Source organism: Zophobas morio, unplaced genomic scaffold, assembly GCF_036711695.1.
Source record: "Zophobas morio isolate AGI-343-1 ecotype UQ-CSIRO unplaced genomic scaffold, CSIRO_AGI_Zmor_V1 ptg000011l, whole genome shotgun sequence".
Classification (NCBI taxonomy): domain Eukaryota; kingdom Metazoa; phylum Arthropoda; class Insecta; order Coleoptera; family Tenebrionidae; genus Zophobas; species Zophobas morio.
Window position 1 is genome coordinate 9750592 of NW_026972116.1, and position 23982 is coordinate 9774573.

The 23982-nt window shown below is 32.4% G+C and overlaps 1 protein-coding gene across 11 annotated transcripts in view; it reads left to right on the plus strand.

Annotated features, from left to right (window-relative positions):
• Positions 1–757: 757 nt before the first annotated feature.
• LOC135126885 (protein unc-80 homolog) overlaps positions 758–23982 on the plus strand; it is an 80521-nt gene continuing 57296 nt past the window's right edge. For all 11 annotated transcript variants that reach the window (XM_064053085.1, XM_064053087.1, XM_064053086.1 and 8 more), the window contains exons 1-6: positions 758–981; positions 1032–1080; positions 1130–1159; positions 1220–1386; positions 1438–1606; positions 1656–1872. In XM_064053085.1, coding sequence (XP_063909155.1) covers positions 887–981; positions 1032–1080; positions 1130–1159; positions 1220–1386; positions 1438–1606; positions 1656–1872 — 727 coding nt within the window. In that variant the 5' untranslated portion in view covers positions 758–886. The remainder of the gene's footprint in view (positions 982–1031; positions 1081–1129; positions 1160–1219; positions 1387–1437; positions 1607–1655; positions 1873–23982) is intronic.

The following is a 23982-nucleotide window of genomic DNA, read 5'->3' on the forward strand; positions in this document are numbered from 1 at the left end:
TTATCGAAAACTTGTAAGATGCCATATACATTGTTGATCACAACATCATTTTTTGTCATCTTATTCAGCAAAATTTTAGGGTGCAGTTAATTTTTTTTACCCAACCCAACAGTAAAAAATGACACTATTTTGAACTTTTTCATAGCCCGTATCGATTTGATCGACTTCTCAATGACAACTTTTGTGTATAGAATTAACTTGTTTGCGGAAAATTTACATATGGCACCCATCCAAAAAGTAATTTTTGTGGACATGCATGTTAAATATGTTACACGTTTAACGCCTAGGTTTTGTTCGTAGAATGAAAACTTCATAGAAAACTACTAGTCAGTTACGTCTACAAAATTTTCTTCTTGTCACTGAAAGACTTAAAAGAGTTTTTTAAATAAAATAAATTTTATTCTAAACTCATACAGTGAACATACTATCATTAATTTAAGAATACAAACCAGGAAATCTCCAGTTTATCTTTAACGTACTCACGGTCAACAGTAGCATCAACCGCTATAGCTACAAAAAATGCTTAAACCTGTCTGCTGAAAGTTTCCATTTCTTTTGTTTGATTTTGTTATGATTTTTCCTTTCACAGCCAATGCATGTGTGATTTGTACTTGTGTAGCAGTAAAAGCATCAACCAGTATAGCTTGTCATATTTTTTATTCAACAAATATCCGAGTATTCTATAACCCTTCGACTCAGCTCTTAGTAAACAAATCAATATCTGCTGCCCCAGACGCATCAGAATGTGAGCGCGCTTCCACCAGCGAGAGAGCATCCCCGGATCCTTTCAGTTTGGATTAAGATGTAGACAAAACACTACTAAATCTCGCAGTTTTTTTTAAGTTGATCTTTGAGTTTTGTGATCTGTTTTGTGTTAACATACAAAATGCCAGACTCCGAACGAAGATCATCAGAAGATAACTGCTTCAATGAGGAAGCTCTTCCTGTTCCTATTCAAGTCTTTCTCTGGAGGCAGATAAGGTCAGCTCTAATTAAAACAAACTTGTTAAAATATTTTTTTTTTATTGTAGTCCTTTTGTTAAACCGAAACTAGGAAAACTACACGAAGCATCATGCATGGTAATTCAAAATAAATAGCATTTTTGTGTTTTTTATTTTTGTTTTATAGTTTTGTCAACATTCGATGACCGGCCACCATGTAAGTCACGAAAAACTTTGAGAAATCTGTACAGATTTTGTGTCAAAATTTGTATTTCAGGAACTCAAAGAAGCGTGTAAAATGTTTGAAAGAGTTTTGGTTCAGAACATACAGTCTGGGTTAAAGACTGATTTATCAGAAGCAATTCGTTGTATTCCTAGGTGGAGGCTAATACAAGCATCTCTTCCTCACGTTATGCATTCTACAGCTTCTTTACTCTTTAATAGGTGCAAATAAAAACTTTTAATTTTTTTTATACAATTTTATTTTATCTACAGAATGAAAGACGGAAATATTCAAAGCTTAGGGGCTGTTGAAACTAAACTAATGTACACTTTACACTGGATACTTTTAGATGCGGCAGAAGAGTGCGCCGACAATGATTTTGAAAAAGGTCTTTTCCATTCTTCCCCTTTTTTCTACCTATTCTCCATACCAACGATGACAGTGAGTACAGTTTTTAAACCAGTAACTGTACACATCACCTTATTTACAGCTCTTTGTCTATCTGTTTGCTCCAATGTGTCACCATTTAAAGGAATCCGATTTTCAAAATTTTCGCTTAGAGAACGGCTTGAAAATATGGCAGGCTATGTGGGAATTTCGACATCCAGAAGCTTTATGCTTTACTTCTCATTGCAAACCGAAGCCAAAATATCTTCTAGGAAAGAATGTTAAGCATAAAACCCAGTTTGGTGATGTCTTCCTTGGTCGTAAGTAGAATATGGATGTGCATTTAATATACGTGTATTTTGCGTTAACCTTACTGCAAGTAAATAGCAAAAGAGAAAATAAAACATGTATAAGTACATTAAGTTCTTCAACGAAAATTAAACGCGTCAAAATCGAGTAAGTAAATTTTTTGTTCAAAAAATGTCACTCGTTTAAAAATTATTTGGCGTAGAACAAGAGGGTGAATTTTATATCATAACTACTTGCTGTATTATTGTTATTCCATTTGTGTTTTTGCGTTAAAAATACAAAATAGGAAAGGTTGTCATTATACGTTGGCATGTGTTTATTCGTAATTTAAATACAGTTTTCTTTCTTAAATATTTAATGAGTATAAAATTAGTGTACAAATTGTGGTAATACACTGGTATCTGCAAACAGTTAGAACAGTCACATTAATTATTTATAATAAATTCACATACAAACAAGCCTCGAACTTTATACATTCTAAGAAAGTAATCATATAGCTATCATCTACAAATAAATAAATGTAACGTTTACGTAACACTTATTTCATTTCTGTGATTAAACAATAAATGTATATACATGCTGATAAAAACTCAGCTATGAGAATTTTTGATATATTATGTATATGATAATGGTCTTCATGTTATTTCTAATGGCATCCTCGTTTAGTAAAAGAGATGCAACGTTTTTTATAGTAAAGTTGTTAAACCAAATATTTTTAAAACAAAAGTGTATATACTTTATTTCTCAGAATGGAAATATTGATGGTATAATATCTAAAGCACTATCATTGATGTTTGTCCCAGTTATCAAAATTGAAGATTTGGCTATGTTATCTTCAGAAATAAACATACATCACTGCACAGCGTACATAATAGTAACAAAAGATGTCAGTAAGGTAGGAAATATCATCTTAGAAGATGTCAAAAATGAAGGGATAATTTTGCCCCACGAACGAATATTAATATTCTGTGACTGTGATGATGTCGTCAACGAATCTTTTTCAGAAATAGTTAACGTATACGGGATTGATATAATCCTTGTAAAATATAAACCAATGAATGAAGAAGGAGTACTTTTGTCCACAGGCATTAAGACAATTTCTGTTAAATCACAATTCAAAGATAAAATATTGGCAACTTGGAATCATAGCTTTACAGATACAGTAATTGATACCACAGAACTAGAACAACCAGAATGGTTTCCAAAAAATGAACCAAAGCATTCCAGTCCGTTTATTGTAGCAACGTTTAACTGTACTCCTTTTTTTTACGTAAATGAAAAAAATCATATCGTCGGTGGTATAGAATATCAACTTATCAACGAAATAATACACCGCTGGAAACATCAGTATCTACTAATTGAGTCAGAAGATAAATATCAAAAGTGGGGTCTAGCTGTAGATGCTGTCATCAATAAATCAGCTGATATTGCCACATGTTCTCAGTGGCAGATATCCCAGAATCTTAGTCGCTTAGATACTACTTATCCTCTTCGCCAAATATGCGCCACTTTCTTAGTACCTAAAGCGAGACTACTTCCACATTTCACTTTTATTTGGCAACCTTTTACGTTAATGTTGTGGTTGTTAACAACATTCATAATTGTTTTAATGACGATTTTTATAGGTTTAGTTTCCGAAATGTACGAAAACTTTCAAGAGGATAATGTTTCAAGTATTCTAGATAGCGATAAAACGACTACTCTCCTGTATTTGATACGATTATGGACAAACGGAGGTGTGGAATTTATACCACATTCTTCACGTTTTAGTCTTAGATTACTTTTCTCTATATGGTATTTAGCATGCGTACTTTTCACAACTTACTACTCAGCTGGTGTTACCAGTTCATTAACTCATCCAAGGTTTACATATGCCGTTAGAACCATTCAAGATATGGTAAACCATAAGGTTGTATGGTGGGAGGAACCGTATTTGAAAGAGTCTTTTAAGAAGTCTCATAACACATTGTTTAATCAACTGGCAGACCTTACCGTACCTAGCAAAGGACAAAATGTGGCTATCATTACTAAACAACTCTCAAGCATGTATTTAACGGATACTGAAGATTTAGATTTATACGATCAAACACATCTGACAGTTTTAAAAGAATGCTTTGGCGACTTTTATATTGTTTTTCCTATAAGAAAACGTTCTCCATACAAAAAAATCATAGACAAGTACAACGCGTGGTTTCAGGAACAAGGTTTAGTTCAGTTTTGGCTGAAAAATATAACTTACTTTGATAATGCTCAAAATCATTTTAGTTCTTTATACTCGCTTTTCTCTGATGACCAACTACACCAACATTATATTGATATGAGGAGGTTTGTTGGAGCCGTCTACTTACTGCTAGCTGGAAATTTAGGTGCATTTTTAGTCTTTCTTTGTGAATATTTTCATTTACTGTCTTGGTTTGGCGGAAATAAATAAAATAAGGTAGTTAAATAAGCTGATAAATTTTTTTTATTGTAATTTTATTGTTGTGTACGTTTATTTACGAAAACCCCCATTATATTAAATTAACAAATTTTTATAAAATATATTTGAAAATAAAAACGACAGTAATGTTGTAGTAATACTGTACTTCCAGAATTTCAAAAAAATTACAGAAGCCGTTTTTATCTTAAACAACAAAGAAAGAAGATTAATTATTATTCACATCGAACGAAATACTAATATTTTCATTTCTACCAGCTGTGAAACGTCGAAAAAACACGAAACAAACATTTGTCAAAATTACCTAGTTACAATATTTTTACCTTACATTAGTCGACACAAAAATATCACTTGTAATTATTACCTACTTCACGTTCTGGAAATTTTTTTTTGTTGTCTGTAATTATTTTAATGTCGCTTGCATTTTGTATGAAATATTTATTCATATATACAAAACAATAAATATATAAAAGTTGCTTGTTTTCGACATGTTTATAGAAAAATATATGTTGCATTTCAGGCAAAAATTATCTAGTATTATGTATCTTCTGTACAGTAAAATTGTTATTTTTATGCTCCTTCAAAGTGGCGTAAGTGTTGAACGAAATGAAACTGATCTTATCTTCCAAGTAATACAAGCCAGTTTCAACAATTTTTTTTGTCTCTACTACGTTCGTAATTCCGAAAATAGTATTATCCATTTAGCTCAAATTTTCACCAACACCAGCATTCAGATTGTATCTTTAGACCTTTCCAAGATAACAGAATTAATAAGACGACTGCATTTTTCATGTGATGGGTACATTTTAGAATCAAACCAAGACAACATCACGGACTTATTTTTGATAGGAACAATTAATTTACATTTTCAACCCCATAAGCGTGTGCTTTACTTCACCAACAATACAAGATTTTTAAATGTCTCTGCAGTACAGTCTGGACTTACTTTACACAACTTGGATTTGATAGTTGTGGAAATGGAAAGTACGAATTATGGGAAACTGTTACTGAATGATGACCATTTGGTAAAAATCATGTCTGTCAAATATCAAGCAGTTGTCCACGATCGACACAATCTTCAGATGCAATATTTTGCACCAATAGAATGGAAACCAGAAGAGGTTCTGTCCCAGTTGGAGTTAAATTTTTCTGTAGTTTTTTTTAATTGTCCACCTTATGCTAACACCGAATATGAAGGAATCGAAATGGAAATGGTAAACGTTATGATGAGAAACTGGCGACTTAATTATACTATAATCAAGAAAGAAGACGACGGACGGATAAATGTATACCTTAAAGCTTTCAACTCTGTTGCTAATAATGAAGCCGACTTTTCCCTATGCAGTCATTTTCGGCAAAGAGAGAATCCAAATATGGAAAGATCTTATCCGTATTCGTTGCTTTGCTTGACGTTTCTAGTCCCAAAACCCGTATTACTCTCAGACGTAACTTTTGTATTTCAACCGTTATATATTTCCTTATGGATTGTTTATTTCTTAATCTTGATGTTGTTTGCATTTTTGCTTAAAGTAAGCACAACAACCGTCGATGATGTAATTAAAAACGCAGGAATTTTTTTACAAAAAGATACCTTCTTCATAATATTTACTATGCTAAGGGCTGGTTCTCAAGGATCGACTACTATAATACATGATTCTCAGATATTATCAACAAGATTGTTTCTACTCTTGGTGTTAGTTTTTTCACTGTTAGTTTCAGTGTCTTATTCAGCTGGGTTAACAATTTCGCTCAGATTTCCTCGCTATTCGTTCTCATTTGATTCATTGCAGGATATAATTGATCACGATGTTAAATGGCAGGCTACGCAAAATTTTTCATTCTTGAAAAGCTATCTAGAGAATACTCAAAGCGCCGTGATTAATAAAATATCCAAATTGTTCGTGATGGCTGAAGATACTCCAGAGGCTTTACGAGAATTAAATGAATATAGACGTGCCCTTCTAGTAACGGTACTTGACGGAACAAATGTGGATTTTGTAATGTTTGCCGATAAATTAGACAATTATGGAAGAAGTCACATGAAATTACTACCGGAAAATATGGGTTGCTTTTATTCTTCATTCCCATTTAGAATTAATTCTCCTTTTGTGGGTGTTATTGATAAAGCTGTTTTTGATTTTAATGAACTGGGATTTATACAACATTGGTATAAAAAATTTGCTACAAGTTCGAAATTTAATTTCATGAAAAATTTCTACCAACACACGGAAACAGAAATAAATCAACTGATTGATTTGAGTAAAATTCAGGGAGCTTTTCACATTTTGTTATTAGGGCATTTACTGTCGCTCATTGTTTTTTGTTTTGAGGTGCTTTTCAATAGGAAAATAGTCGAAAAGTAACGCTAGGCATATTAGATACGTAGGCAATCATTTGTAAATTTGATAACAAATAAATACATATAACAACACTACGTTTTTAAAGAAAAGTGTAGGGTCCAGGATTGATACTTGTGGCACGTTATGTCAATGTTAGTAGCATCGTAGGAAATAATTATTAAATCAATGATACTTTAGACGTCTTCACTATGAACTTTTTAATTTAAGCACCCAACCCTCTTCGAACGTTTGATTTTATTTTACTTTTTTATGACACCCGTATAAGTTTAAATATACATGTAAGTATATACATATATGGACTATCGAACTACATTTTTGATTGTCGTTGTTTATATAGTAGTGTTGTCTTCTACATTATTAATTGTACACCATGTCTACGTGTAGTTTGTGCAACAAAAAAGCTCGTAGTGGTGATTGTGTAACATGTGATATCTGCAGAAAATATATACACACGGAGTGTGCAGGTCTCTCCAGGTTAGAAGTTGAGTGTATTCGGTCCAGTAGCAGAAAAATACATTATTATTGTGAAAAATGTGATATAGTGTCCATTATTCACAACATGAAAACTGAAATTGAGGTTTTAAAAGATGAACTGGCTGAACTAAAAAAGAGTGGAAGTAATGTCGCTGACCGTGATTCGGAAAAGAAACTGTCTGATGAAGAAATAATCGCTGAAATTGAGGACAGAAATTATCGGGCTAATAATTTAATTCTATACAATATGTCTGAATCTCAGGCAGAATCATTTGCGGTCCGTAAGGAAGATGATATGTCCCGTTGTCAAAATATAGTTGTGCCCAGTGGTAGCAATGATAACATCAAGATACGTTCTTGTGTACGCTTGGGTAAATATAACCAAGATAAAGTGCGTCCTCTTAAGATAATTTTCTCTTCTGCCCAAGATGCAATTGATTCTTTAGTGGTTTACAGACGTAAGGATAACACAGGCCTGCGAAATATAACTTTTAAATTCCCTTTTAAATAATATTGTTTTTTTTTTAGGTATTTATGTATGCCGAATTAAAATATAACTCTAGTTTTTTTGTAGCACATCGAGATTTATTTTTATGTAGGCCTAAATATTCATAGTTTTCAAACAATTTTTATGAAAAAATAAAATATAAAGAATATAAAATTGAATGTTTATTTATTAAATGAACTAAATTAGTCATAAACAAGACTTAAAAAAACAAATAAATCAAGAAGCTTCTTTTTTTCTTTCTTCAAAGCTCTGATTTAAGCGTTTTCTCTTGTATTCACGATAGGATATGTTATTGCTGTTACATTTTTCGCATTATATCATTTTATATTTGAACAGCAAAAGTAACAATCGTCTGTATGATTTTGTGGCTCCATCCAAATCATTGGTGTCAGCAAACTTATCTGAAGAATTAACCCATTTCCGAGAAGACATTAGTAATTTTTGTTTAAATTCAGGGTAGTAAGCGCATAGTCGACACAAATAACTCTTACTAAGCTGAACACGAAATGAAATATCAACACCATTATCCATACATATTATTACCACAAAATCTAGAAGTTAATTTTTATAGTACTAAGAACAAAACTGAAAAAAATATTTTTTGCAGAAACTGTACGTGATATAAATTTTTGCAATTTTTTTTTATACATGAGTGTCTAAGACCTACCAAAATTACTACTTGATTTTGTTAGGGGAAAACCATCGCAGGCCTGTGTAATTTATACTTAAATCGGGATCTAACTCCACGACAACAAAACATATCTTATTTGGTCAGGGCTGAATATAAACATCGTAAAGAGCAAGGTGAGTCTGATATTTATTTAAGATACAAAAATGGCATACCAAAAATTATTAAAAAAGAAGAAAAAAACGCTTAATATTCCAACAGACAAATAAATACGAAGCCCTTGCATTAAAAGAAATAAAAATATATTACCAAAATACTAGAGGGTTAAATACCAAAGTAAATCATTTTTATCCTAATGTTTTTGTCAATAACTCTGATATACTCGCATTAACTGAAACCTGGTTGAAGGATGATGTACTAAGTTCCGAATATTTTAGTTCAATGTTTAATATCTTCAGAGCAAATAAAAAGGGCAGAGGAAGAGGAGTTTTGTTAGCGGTTAAATCTCATCTCTCTAGTAAACAATTAAAACTAACATCGCCTGTTACGGATGCTGATTTAATTGGAGTCAAGGTGCAGTTAAATGAAAACGTCAGTTTAAATATAATAAATTTATACATTTCACCAGCTTCACCCAGTATTTGTTACGAAGAAATCTTTGAGTATTTGGAGCATGAGAGTCTTATATCTGAAAAAACCTTAATAGTAGGTGACTTTAACATCCCTCAATATTATAATCAGATGATGCAAAAAGAGAATGTTGGACATTTAACAGGGTCGAATATTCCACTGTGTGATTTTATTAATTTTAATGATTTACAGCAGCAGAACTTAGTAACTAATGCTAAAGGTAGACTTTTAGACTTAATCCTTTGTTCTAAGGATTTGAAATGTACCGTAATGCAGTCCAATACTCCAGTAGTTGATGAAGATGCTCACCATCCTGCGTTATCTATCATTCTACAAGTTCCTGCAGCTAATTTGAAAGAGTCGAATTTCAACTTTTCGAGAATTAAGACCAAATATAATTTTCGTAAAGGAAATTATATAGAGCTATACAGATACCTGAATAACACAGACTGGTCTCAACTACTAGTTATTAAAGATGTCAATGTTGCTTGCGACTATTTCTATTCCATTATTTATGACCTTTTAGATAGATTTATTCCCAAGACTCCAATTAATACTACGACATATTATCCTGTTTGGTATACACCATCTATCATAGGCTATATTAAACGTAAGCGTCAATTATGGAAGAGTTATAAAAAAAATAAATTTGATAGAGTATTATCACAAGTTAATGATCTTAGGAGACTCATTAAGAAAGAAATCAAAGTGGCATACATCAACTTTATGGTATCGGCGGAAACGAACATCAAGCAAGATCCAAAAAATTTATGGGCATATATTAATCAAAAGAAAAATGTCTCGAGCATCCCAGGCCATGTGTTCAATAAAGGTATTGAACTAACTGATCCACAAGAAATTGTCAATCATTTCGCGATTCATTTCAGTGACGTCTTTAGTAGTGATAATATCTGTGATAGTTTCCCAGTCTGTGATAGAGAAAGTGATATAGTGAGCGTCTTACACAATTTCGTAATAAATACCTGTGATATTTTGGATGCCGTCAAAAAAGTCAATTCTAATTTTACTATGGGTCCTGACAATGTGCCTGCTTTCCTTGTAAAAGATTGTATTTCTTGTTTATGTGAACCCCTTTGCTACTTGTTTAATTTAATTATTGCTGAGGCTGCATATCCTAATAAGTGGAAGTCTACTAAAGTTATCCCGGTCTTCAAATCTGGTGTACGTAATAACATCGAGAATTATAGGCCCATTGCAATAGTTTCAAATTTTAGTAAGATCTTTGAAAGAATTGTAGCTAATAATTTATATAGTCATGTATCTAATCAACTTAGCCCCAGTCAACATGGCTTTATAAAAGGAAAGTCAACTTCAACAAATCTGTGTGAATACATCCAATACATATCTGATTCTCTTGAAAGTAAAAAACAAGTTGATGTTATTTACACAGATTTATCTAAAGCTTTCGATGTGGTTAATCACTCGATTTTGCTTGATAAGTTGAGCAAATTTGGCCTGTGTAGTAATTTAATAAAGTTATTTCAATCCTTTTTGTGTAATCGCATTCAGTATGTTGAGTACCGTGGTTTTCGCTCTCAAACTTATGTAACTATGAGTGGTGTAACGCAAGGGTCAAACCTTGGACCTATTTTATTTATTATATACTTCAATGACGCACTTCTAGAATTTAAGTGTCCTATCTTTGTGTACGCTGATGACCTGAAGGTGGCTAAAACTATTACCACGCTTGATGATTGTTACTCGCTTCAAAATGATCTTAATAATTTTATTATATGGTGTCACAATAATAAACAAAATATTAATGTAGCCAAATGTAAAGTAATAACCTTTTCTAGATCACCTGATACTACACAATATAAGTATGAATTAAACGATACAGAAATAGATAGAGTGTTCCAAATTAAAGACCTTGGTGTTGTGGTTGATTCAAAATTGTCATTTATACCTCATTTTCAACATATTTGTGATCATGCTAATAGAATGTTAGGGTTTATTATAAGAAATACTGTCGGTTTTACCAATGTTGATTCTTTGCTTGTATTATATTATTCATTTATTCGTTCTAAACTGGAATATTCATCCGTCGTATGGGATCCATACTACAAAATTCATATATCTTCAATAGAGCGTGTTCAAAGAAAATTTTGTAAACATTTGTTTTATGTTAAATTTGGCAGATATCCCGTAAGAACTTGTTCGAGTGTAGTTCTTTTCAATGAATTTAATCTATACTCGTTGAAGGATAGAAGAACGGTGGCAAATATTATATTTTTACATAAGCTGATTCACGGGAAAATTTTTTCACAAAATCTGCTTGGTAATCTTAGGTTTCACATACCGCGCTTAAATTGTAGATATACTGGAACATTTGCAATAGATTGGTGTAGAACTAATCAACATTTCTATTCGCCGATATATAATATGTGCAGAAGTTACAATAATATTGCTCCACTTGCAGACATCTTTTTACAGAATATCAAACATTTCACTTATCTGTGTAAAAATGCAGTTCTTACGCCACTGTAGTGGACGTTCCTGCATGTTGAGTTTTATCATTTTTTAGTGATTAGTGTATAGTTATATAATTGTTTTGTATTGATTTTTTTTTTTTTTGTTATATGTATTTGTGTATACTTATCCGGAGTTATGTACAAGTATCCACATAGATCTTTGTCTGTTGGATAATAAATTACGATTATTATTATTATTATTATTATTACATGTTAAGAAGCATGCTATGCCTATGTTTTAAGTGAATGTTTCCATAACACACTTTTGTGAAGCAACCATTAACATTTTAGCAAGGACACCTCGTATATCAGTTTAAATAGGTGCAGTGTAATGTTAATAATAACAGTACAGTTTTCTCAAATTTTCAAGTGAACCATTCTTGACTGAAGAAAGTAAGTTAATGAAGCAATTTATTTTAGTAATTTTTCTGAGTCACCTTGTATAAGCAGTTCTAAAAAATAAAAATGTAGCGATAAATCACAATGTGGGAACTCCATCTATACTTCCAGAATATGGCGTGAAAAGTCACGACGCGTCTAGGAGACGCCATGTTTTTCAAGCATTAATCAATGTACAATGGTACTGACGTCAGCTGTCAGCGCGAGTACCATCGCACCATGTTACTCCGTCATTCGTTCACTAATGTTATATATGTCTTTTTTTAATACACGCTTTGAATCACGCTGTTCCCTTGATTGCGTCACCAGGTTATGGGCCCTGAGCATGAGTAAACGAAATAGTGTATGTTTAATTTGTGTCGTGCACTTTGGTGAAAAGTATTGTAATAGATAGGGTCCATCCGACGAATGACTACTGTACTCGTTGTGCGCGAAATTAAAAAGCCGACAGGTAACGAAACCCCCACTATCATTTGTGCACTTACCTGGGCTCGATGATTAAAGATGCGCTGAATTCATTGCGTTGGGGATCCCCTGGCGAAATGATGAGTGGTAGCTCGAGATGGTGTTAATACGGCCGAATACCGTAGGTTACTGACTCTCCCCATATGGTTAGCCCTCTGGGTGTGGTCCAACCGATATTGGGTCTTTAGGTTTTACATAAGTGCGCGAATACGAACAACTAAGTATTTTCAGGTTTTTTCAACGTTTCATGACTCCTAGAGTACGAAAAATTAGGTCCCGCGTTTCTGTTTGTTTCTCATCTATATGTCGTGCGTTTGCGTCGATTGATAGTCTCTGAAATTATCAGTGACCGAACCGACTGTTGTCAAATTTTACGAGTAGATCAATGTTAGAAATATCGTGCAGATAGTAAAACACTAACCAAAATTTGTTTGATCATTTCCACCAACAAATTGATGATGTCTCCTCAAAATTTTTCATAGTAAGTAGGATTTAAATTTTATAAAGTGAGATACTCCCTTACTTGTGGTTTATGAATGTTCCTTAAGGTTTTTCGGTATTGTACTTCCATAATTTCAAAAAATGCATATAAATCGTTCTTGCTTTAAACAATACAGAATAAAAACCTATTATTTTCCACATCGAACGGAATACTAACATCGTTTCCACAAGCCGCGAAACACCGTAATAACGCGGAACAGATATTTGTCAAAATTACCCTGTTACAATACTTTCCAGGTACATTAGTCGTCACAAAAAAATCACTTGTAATTATTATCTACTTCACGTTCTGAGATTTTTTTATTGTCTGTAATTATTTTAATGCCGCTTACAATTTCTATGAAATATTTATTCATAAACACTAAACAATAAATATGTACTTATATCAAAATTGGTTTTTCCTACATCTTTATAGAAAAATATATGCTGCATTTCAGACAAAAATTATATAGTGTCATGTATCTTCTACACAGTAAAATTGTTATTTTTATGCTCCTTCAAAGGGGCGTAACTCTTGAACGCAATGAAACAGATTTTATCTACCAAGTAATACAAGCCAGTTTCAACAATTTTTTTTGTCTCTACTACGTACGTAATTCCGAAAATAGTATCATCCATTTAGCTCAAATTTTCACCAACACCAGCATTCAGATTGTATCTTTGGATCTTTCCAAGATAACAGATTTAATAAGACGATTAAATTTTTCGTGTGATGGATACATTTTAGAATCAAACCAAGACAACATTACAGACTTATTTTTGATGGGAAAAATTAATTTATATTTTCAACCCCATAAGCGTGTACTTTACTTCACAAACAACACGAAATTTTTAAATATAGCTGCAATAAAGGCAGGACTTACTTTACACAACTTGGATTTAATAGTTGTGGAAATCAATAGTACTAATTATGGAAAACTGTTACTAAATGATGATCATTTAGTAAAAATCATATCTGTGAAACATCAAGCAGTTGTTCACCATCAATACAATCTTCACATGCCATATTTTGCACCAACAAAATGGAAACCAGAGGAGGTTCTGTCCCAGTTGGGGTTAAATTTTTCTGTGCTGTTTATTGATATGCTAACACCGAATACGAAGGAATCGAAATGGAAATGTTGAAAGCTATAATGGAAACTGGCCAGTTAGTTATACTATAATCAAGAACAAAGACGGCGGGCGGATAAATGTATACCTTAAAGCTTTCAACTCTGTTGCTAATAATGAAGCCGACTTGGCCCTGTGCGCTTATTTTCGTCAAAGGGAAAATCCGAATATGGAAAGATCTTATCCTTACACATTGCTTTGCTTGACGTTTCTAGTTCCAAAACCCGTAATACTCTCAGATGTGACTTTTGTATTTCACCCGTTATGTATTTCCTTATGGGTGGTTTATTTTTTGATCTTGATGTTGTTCTCTCTTTTGCTTAGACTAACGACCACAACCGTCGATGATGTTATTAAAAGGGCAGGCAGTTATTTACAAAAGGATAACTTCTTCATAATTTTGACTATGTTAAGGGCTGGTTCCCAAGGATCGACTACTATCATACATGGATCTCAAATATTATCAACAAGATTGTTTCTTCTCTTGGTGTTGGTTTTTTCACTGTTAGTTTCAGTGTCTTATTCAGCTGGTTTAACAATTTCTTTCAGATTTCCTCGCTATTCGTTCTCAGTCGATTCATTACAGGATATAATTACTCACGATGTTAAATGGCAAGCTACGCAGAACTTTTCATTTTTCAAAAGCTATCTAGAGAATACTCAAACCACTGTGATTAACAAAATATCCAAATTGTTCATGATAGCTGGAGATAGCCCAGAGGTTTTACGAAAATTAATTGAATATAGACGTGCCCTACTAGTGACGGTACTTGACGGAACAAATGTGCATTTTGTAATGTATGCCCATAAATTAGACAATTATGGAAGAAGTCAGATGAAATTACTGCCGGAAAATATGGGTTGCTTTTACTCTTCATTCCCATTTAGAATTAATTCTCCTTTTGTGGATGTTATTGATAAGGCTGTTTTTAATTTTAACGAACTGGGATCTATACAACATTGGTATAAAGAATTTGCTAGAAATCCGAAATTTAATTTCATGAAATTTTTTTACCAACACACAGAAACTGAAATAAATCAACTGGTTGATTTAAGTAAAATTCAGGGAGCTTTTTATATTTTGTTATTAGGGCATTTACTGTCGCTTATTATTTTCTGTTTTGATGTGCTTTCAATAGAAAAATAGATGACCAGTAGTACTAGCTTTGTGTAAATATAAATAATCACTTATAAATTAAGTAATAAATACCTAAAGGAATATAATGTATTTTTTTACATTTACTTTTACCAAATATATGTGCAATTTCAATTATAAAATCACACACTATTTTTCACATGTTCGTTTGTTCGAATGAGTACAAGAATAAATAAAGTTCATCATCATAACCGTCGACAATACGTAAAAAACTTGCGATGCATTGTCACTTTTTTTTCCATTATTGACGTGTACGGTGCTTATCATGGTAGATTTACCTATACAGTACAATGCCCAGTGGCGAAAATAAATAAATCTAAGTTGCCTGACAATAAAAAATTGTCCAGTTGATTTAATATTAAGGACTCTCGTTAAAATTATATTTACTAAAGCAATTACGCACCCTTTTCAAACGAAATAAAATTCTTTGCTCAATAATTTCTCCTATTATATTATAAAATGCGGCACAATAATGTCGCCTTAATAATTCTGACACACATGTTTCTCCATATTACGAATAGTGATCGCAATATAAATTTTGAAAATCTTATTGAAATAAACTTTGACAGTGCTAAATGTTTATATTTTATCAGTGATTGTGTGAATTATTCAACTTCATTGGTAAAAGTAATACAAAATCGTCCAATTATTTCGGTACAATTAAGCAAAATAGAACAACTATTGAAAATACCGATTTCATGTGAAATCTACATTCTTTTAACCAACAATAGCACCAGAATGAATGCCATACTTTCAGTACACAACATCAACATGTATTTCCAACCACATAGAAGTATACTTTTGGTAACAAATAACTCCAGAGGAATAAATTATTCAGAAGCGAAGTTATCTGCAAAAATGCATAATTTAAACTTGACGGTGATTGATGTTAAGAACCAAAGAAGCGAACTATCAACGATAATAATCAGTGCCTTACAATTCACACCTACTATAAAAATAATTAATAACGTATGGACCCCAGTGGAAATTTTGACAACTTTAAATAAGACAATTTGTGTTGCATCTTTCCATTGTCCCCCTTTCGTTATGTTTGATTCCGAAAAAAAGACATTTGAGGGGATAGAGATAAGAATGTTGGGTGAAATTTTAAAGAATTACCCCATAAATCACACCTTTTTTCCGCCCAGGAAAGATTTATCAACTGAACAGTTCGCTCCGGTTTTGCGGACAGTGCTACACAATGAATGCGATGTGGCAATATGTTCTCAGTGGTTGCAAGTAGCTTTCAGATTCCAAATTGAAAAATCTGTGGGATATACATATACGTGTAGAACTTTTCTAGTTCACAGGTCAGCACTCTTGCCACTCTCGCTTTTCCCATTTCACCCTTTAAAGCTCAACGCGTGGTTAACTTGTTTCGCAGTTTTAATAATCAGTTCACTCGTACTATATGTTATATCAAACATTTTTGATATTATTGATAATTCGAAAGCATATCTAAGAGGTGATATCACTCTGGGCATATCTTACTTGTTGCGATTTTTTTCTTTGGGCTGCATAAATCGATTACCTCACAGTAATCAGATCTCGTTAAAAATATTATTAGTAGCGTTTTTATTGTACTCTCTTCTGCTATCAACAAGCTACTCAGCCGGGTTAACTTTATCTTTGAGATTTCCACGTTTTTTCAAAAATATAAACACTCTCCAAGATATGATTGATAACAATATCAAATGGTTCGACTCCAACAAATGGATGAGTCACTGGATGAGAAATACGTCAAACGCAGTGCTTGAAAAAATGGCAACGCAGTTCGAACTTATGACAAGCATATCGAAACGGAACAGGCAACTACGGGATAAAAATTATGCAATGATTGTAGAAACTCTTCCAGATCATAAAGAGAACTTTGTAATGCTTGCTGAGAACGTAGATGACTATGGCAAATGGAATTTAAAAATTTTGACTGAACATGTGGCTTGCTTCAATGTACTTTTTCCAATGAAAACCAACTCACCTTACGCTCAGATATTTAATGAAGGTATTTTTAAACTGGTAGAATATGGTTTTGTGGGTTATTGGCATCAGATGTTTGTTAATAGACCAAAATACAGATTTATGAAGGTTTTTTTCCAGAAGTACTCACACGAAATTCAACCGGAATTAAATTTGAAAAATCTACAAGGAGCTTTTTATTTTTTATTGATAGGGCATTTACTGGCCTTGGTTGTTTTTTGTACAGAATACTTTGTTCATAAACGATATTGATTTATTTAGTATTCTAGTAATTTATTCGATATTTTGTTTTATAAATTTAACAGTAGATAACGCCAGTAAATAAACCTCCTATTATGGCATTGGTTTTTGTACAACTAAACAGCTTCTAGGAGAAGTTAATTATATTGATTATATTTCAATTTTGCTTATCTGGAGCATATCTATTACGTTTGTGTATTTAACTGAACACTTTCATTCGTTCACCCAACAAATTATTTTAGTACATTTTGTCTAGTTATCATGAATTTTTTTTCTATTTTTATCGTAATTTTAATATCCAGAAGTGGTTCTGACATTATAAAAACTTTAAACAACAACATAACTTTGGTTTCTTATGTAATAAATGAAGATTTTAAGAAACATTTTTGTGTATATTTGATAACAGACAACTATGGCGAGTTTAGCTACTCGGCAGAACTCCAATCTGTACAAATATTGTGTATGCATCAAGAATACTTTATCAGTGCCAAAAGAATTCCTTCTCTATGTGATAATTATATTATCATAACACACAACAGTGACATCATGCAAAGTTTATTTACGCCAAAATCAATCAACATGTACTTCAAACCTCATACACGGATTTTGTGGTTTTTGAGTAACTCTCAAAAACTAAATACTACAGAACTAGAAGCATCTTTAGAACTACATAATATTGCTTTAACCATAATCGTAAATAATGTCAACAAAACGAAGAAAAATATCTTAATGAAAAAAGTCAACCAAAATGCACATAGATGGTCCCCCAAAAATACCTTATTGAAGCATGGTCAAACTTTCTGTATTGCCTTATTCGAATGTCCACCATTTGTAACGTACAATACAAATTTGGACACATACGACGGTCTAGATGTAAAAATGATGAAAGAAATTTTAAATAATTGGCCTATCTACTTCAAATTTTTGGAAAGAAATGATTTTTCCGGAGACTTGTTCATGGAAAGTTTGCAAAAAGTTGTTGATAATGATTGTGATACATCGTTGTGTGCCTTATGGTTACAAAAAGCTTTTGTACAAAATGTTGCACGAACGTATCCCTACGTTCTCACTTGTCGAAACTTTCTAGTGGCACGTCCGAAATTATTACCCGAATACAGTTTCCTCTTTCAGCTTTTCACTGAAACACTTTGGAAGTTTTTTGCAATGTGTTTATTTATATACAGTCTGACGATACACATAATGCTTTCCGTTTTTGATAAATTTGAACAAAAGTCGCATTCTATATCAGAAGTATTGCCATATATTTTCCGGATATTTTCGTTGGGGATAGTTAATAATTTACAACAGATTCACCATCTTTCTATAAAGATCATGCTAACGTTTTTATATCTATTTGTTATATGGATTTCCACTTATTATTCAGCGGGGTTAACTATTTTGTTACGATTTCCCCGTATTTCCGCGTCGATAAATACAGTTGATGATGTAGTCAAAAGTGGAATTAAATGGGTTGATGGTAGTGGAACAGAATGGACAGCACTTTGGATGAAGAACACGACGAGTATTAGATTAAAAATGTTAGCCAACCAGTTCCAATTAGTATCAAGTACTATAGAAGCAAATCACAAAATCCAAAACAACGACTATGCCGTACTTGGTGAAACTTTTGCTGTTGACGACTGTAATTTCGTTATGTTTTCAGAAATGTTAGATGACTACGGCAGGAAACATTTAAAACTGATATCTGAAGATGTCGCATGTTTTTACGGTGTTTACCCGTTGAAATTAAATTCGCCTTACGCTTACATTTTTAATAGAGCGATCTATAGTTTTATTGAATATGGATTTGTGAAACACTGGTTTAAAGAATTTGGTAGTAGGAAGGAATATAAGTTCATGAAAAAATTCTACGAAAAATATTCGAACGAAATTCGTCAACAAATCGATTTGGGAAAACTTGTTGGAGCTTTCTATCTACTAACTGTAGGGTATTTGCTCGCTGTTGTTGTTTTCTGTATAGAATCCATTTTAAAAAAACTATCTTGTTTGTCATAATAAAACATAATTTAAAACCTTGTAGTAAATATTGATTTCCTCTAATTTATACATACATATTGTATAAAGGCCAAAGAAATCATTAGATTATATACATTTTCAAGATTATTGATATGGTGAATAATAATAGGAAAAGGTGTTTACCTTCAGACAGAAATAAAATAAATCGTTGCTGGTTATTTTCTGTTCAATTTGCTTAATATGGATGGTTAAAAATTTATTAGTGACCTGTTATATTTTGTGTAAACTTCATAACAAGATGAAATATGATTCATTTTTAGTAACAGTTCTTATATTTGTGCAGACTTACTGCAAAAAGATTAATAATCCAATTCACCCAATACGACATTTAAAACATATTAAGAATAAAAATAGTTGCTTGTGCTTGGCTGTGGAAAATATTTTAGAATTTGAGATAAGCAAAGATTTGATTTTGGAAGAACTTCAAATCGTGACCGTGCATATAGATGACATAAAGAAATTAAAGTATGCGCCTTGTAGTTGTCGCCACTACGTTATTGTAAGTTCTTCTGATAAAATTAATAAGCTAATGAAAATAAATACTATCAATCGGCACTTCGAACCACACAGACATGTTTCACTCTACCTTCAAGATTTAAGTGAATTAGACAAATACAAATTAAAGGCGGCAGCAGCGATTCATAATTTGGACGTAAGGGCAGTTGAAGTTATCACATATGAATTGCAACCAGGGCAACAAATGGTCAACAATGTACATCACTCTTTCAAGGAAGAAAAATTCACGCTAAATGAAAATTGGAATCCTCGTGTGCTTCTATCGACGTACAACCAATCCTTTTGCATTGCGTTGTTTGACTGTCCACCATTTGCTTTTGCTAACAAAGAAAGGACGAACTATGATGGTGTCGATATCACTATGTTAAAAGAGATCGTGAAGAATTGGCCGCTTCGCTTCATTTATGTAGAAAGACAAAAAGATTCCGCTAAACATCTCTTTACTCAGGTGCTTCACCAAGTAGCTCAACAGAATTGTGATGTTGGTGTTTGCTTCCAGTGGTTGCAAGCTGTGAGCAAACACAATGTGATGAAATCATTTCCATACATGCTTACGTGTCGAAAATTATTAGTTCCAAGGGCTAATCTTTTGCCTTCCAGTACTTTTGTGTTTCAAATTTTGAACAATAGTTTGTGGTTTCTGTATATTTTTACTTTAGTAATTTGTACAGTTATTATGCGTGTTATAATGACAGTTTTTGACAACATTCCACTTACTGCTACAAAGTCGCAAAAAGGAATCGTTCTGATTATGACCTATATTGTTCGTGCTTTTTCTCTAGGAGCTACTAGTCGAATACCTTATTCAAATCACATGTCACAGAGAATTTTATTGATTGCTTTATTTACTTTTTGCACTATAATTTCAACATACTATTCTGCAGGTTTGACTATTTCGTTACGATTTCCACCCTTTTTCAAAAGTATTAATAATCTCGAAGATGTTATAGAAAATAACATTAGATGGTTAGAGGGTAGTAAATGGTTGAAGAAATGGATGCTAAATACTGAAAATGTGAAATTTCAAAAACTGGCTGCACTATTCGAACTGCGTAAAAATAGACATGAAGATAACGCGGCCATAAAAGAGAAAAAATACGGAACTTTGATAGCAACTGCTTCTGGGCACGATCATTACGTAATATTTTCAGAAAGTTTAGACGAATACGGACGCAATAATTTGAAATTAGTGAATGAAGATATAGTCTGTTTTTATGCAGTTTTTCCTCTGAAAGAAAATTCTCCGTTTCTACAAATTTTTAACAAAGCTATTTCAACTTTTTTGGAAGGTGGATTTATTAATTATTGGTTTGAATTATTTGCAAACCAACCAGGAAATCGCTACATGAGAAAATTTTTCCAGCGGTATTCCAATGAAATTCATCAGAATATAGATTTAGAAAAACTAAAAGGTGCTTTCTATTTTTTGGCTTCGGGGTTGGCATTAGCAAGTATTTCGTTTTGTATAGAATGTTTGTTTTACAAAAAGAAATAATAAAATATATTTATTAAGTATTTACTTTTGGAGATTATCGTATAAAGAGTTCATGCTTTAGAGTATAGGAACAATAAACATGCTCTACAATTTATTACTTTTTAGTATTTTGTATTTACAGATGTAGATTTCTTTCACCACTACCAGAACATTAAAACATGTGAAATGTTAAACTGGGTTTTTGTTTACTCATTTCTGGTATTATTAGTACACTTACCCACAAGACTACGTTGGTACAACTTCTTACCAGCAAAAACTTCGAAAGTGCAAGTTGCTTATGCCTGATAACGTGATAACTAGACAGCGGATGACCGTCGGCCTAGGGAAAGTCAAACTCGGACGGCTCGTACGGATGGGAATTCAGTGCAGTTACGGGCTGCACTTCCTTTATTTCAGAATAGAATAACGCTGCTTCATTGCACTCTGCTGTTAATTCCCGTTCTCATTTACTTAGCCGTTTTTCTAATTAAGTTTTCGTTAATTGTATTTATGGAATAAGTGACAATTAAATTCACCCGCTACTAAGTGCCGGTGATTTACATGTCCCCATCTATAATCATGACGTTGCCCCACAGAAATCCGCTCTCTACTGATAACTGACAGCAATACAAATTATATGATATTTTTGAAGAACTTTCTAGGTCATTTCAAGTTTTGAATGTACATATTAAGAACATTCACATTCTAAATTCTCTACATACCTGTAGTGTCTATATCATTCTCAGCTGCCCATCAGATTTTACAAGTGAATTATTTTCTATTAAAAAAGTAAACGCCTATTTTGAACCACATAAACGAAAAATATTACTCCTATTTAACAACACCAACAGTTTGCTGGATATAACTAAAAGTCAAAAGTCTCAGCATTGCATAATTTGGAGTTAATTGTTTTTGAGACAAACAATTTGAAAAAAAATTTCAAGAAATTAAAACTTATAGAATCAGAAATTACTATTCTTCAGCAAAATCACGACAAAGGATATCTTAACATAAAGAACAATGAGCCATATTGGGACCCTTGAGAAATTCCGCGCAAATATAATTTATCAATTTCAATAGCGTTCCCCATTTCCATTTTTTAATGAAAAGGCACAAACCTACATCGACAAACTACATCAGTTGGCACCCCTTTTTCAAATGGGAACTTTTTTCTTTGAGGACAACAAGCTAATAAAAAATGGTCGAAACTTGTTCCCTCGCACCTGAAATACAATGAAACATATCCAACATTTTCGAGTTGAGTTTTTTCTTTACACAATTTTGTAATAACGTCATCAACATTGGATTGGTGCAGCGTAATACTAAAAATAATTGTATTGTATTCCCAAAACTTTCTGGGAAAATAGGGTGAGCCGTTTCTGATTTAATCAATAAAATAAATTGTCTCATTCATTAATTTTTTTGAGCCACCTGTTTAAGCAAATCTAAATAATATAAATTCAGTGATAAATCACAAGTAAAAACTCATCATATTTTGCACATTTTGGGTAGAATTTATTCGACAAAATTTTGAGATGACGTCACCAATTTTTGGGGGGAATAAACAGATATATTTGGATTAACAATTTACCATGCTTATAATAACTTTAAAGCGTCAGCAAGATTTCAAAGTATTCAGTTTTGCAATTGTTGATTTATTTGATAAAATAAATTGATTGATTCGTTAGTTTTGAGTGATCCTGTATAAGCAAATCTAATAAATGAGGTTCTTAATTTCATCAATAAAAAGTTAGTCGAAGACTATAAGTATAATCCGACAAATCCAGCTCTTCAAAAAAATTATAAAATTTGATTTTATGATTTTCGTTTTATGATAACCGCTGTAAACACAAAACCAGAGACATAAGTAACGCCCCTTGTCGTTCAGTAGTAGGTAATAGCAATCTGAAGCTCAAGTGTTTATTTATGTTTATACATCGAAAAATCGAAAAAAATATCACGTAGAAGTTAATTTGATTTCAATGTGTTTGACTTATCAAAACAAGACTAAAATTATTAATTAAATCGCAATCGAACAAAATGTTCTGAATATTATAATTCTTATTTTGTCATTATTATACAAAGACGTGCGTATTCTTCACATTTTCGAGAAAACGGGCATTTCTGGGTTTTGGATTCTAAATTTATGAAGATGAAAATGGGGTGACTCGTTTTTAATTTGACCAATAAAAAATTGTGATGACGCCATCAACGTGGATTAAATAAACCCATACGCCGCCCCGGCACCGCGCCTATGGGTTCTAGTATGTACGGCGATGATGACTCATTGTCAGTGACGGTGGCCGGGCGGCGTTCTCGTTCCATCGTCGGTTTAAATAGAGGCCATCGTCGGTAACGAGGAGAATTCAGTCTAGTCCAGACAATGGGAGAAGTCTAGCCAAATCCAGTCCAGTTGAGTCGGAATTATTCTGTAGATAATCGCTGTATAGTTAGTCGTGTAAATTGAAGTTATTATGAAATAAAATCGTTGAGTTTTATCCACGCCGACTTTAATCACCCTTACAACGTAACAATACGTTTTACACTGATTAATCACAATGTTACGTTTAATCAGTAGTAAACACAATCTTGCATTATTTAATTATTGTAAACCTGACACTTTAAAACTCACATTTTGATAACCTAATAAAAATTTAATAATTCATTTTGTTGTATCTATTAATTCTCAGATACCATTCGAACTATTCATTTACTCG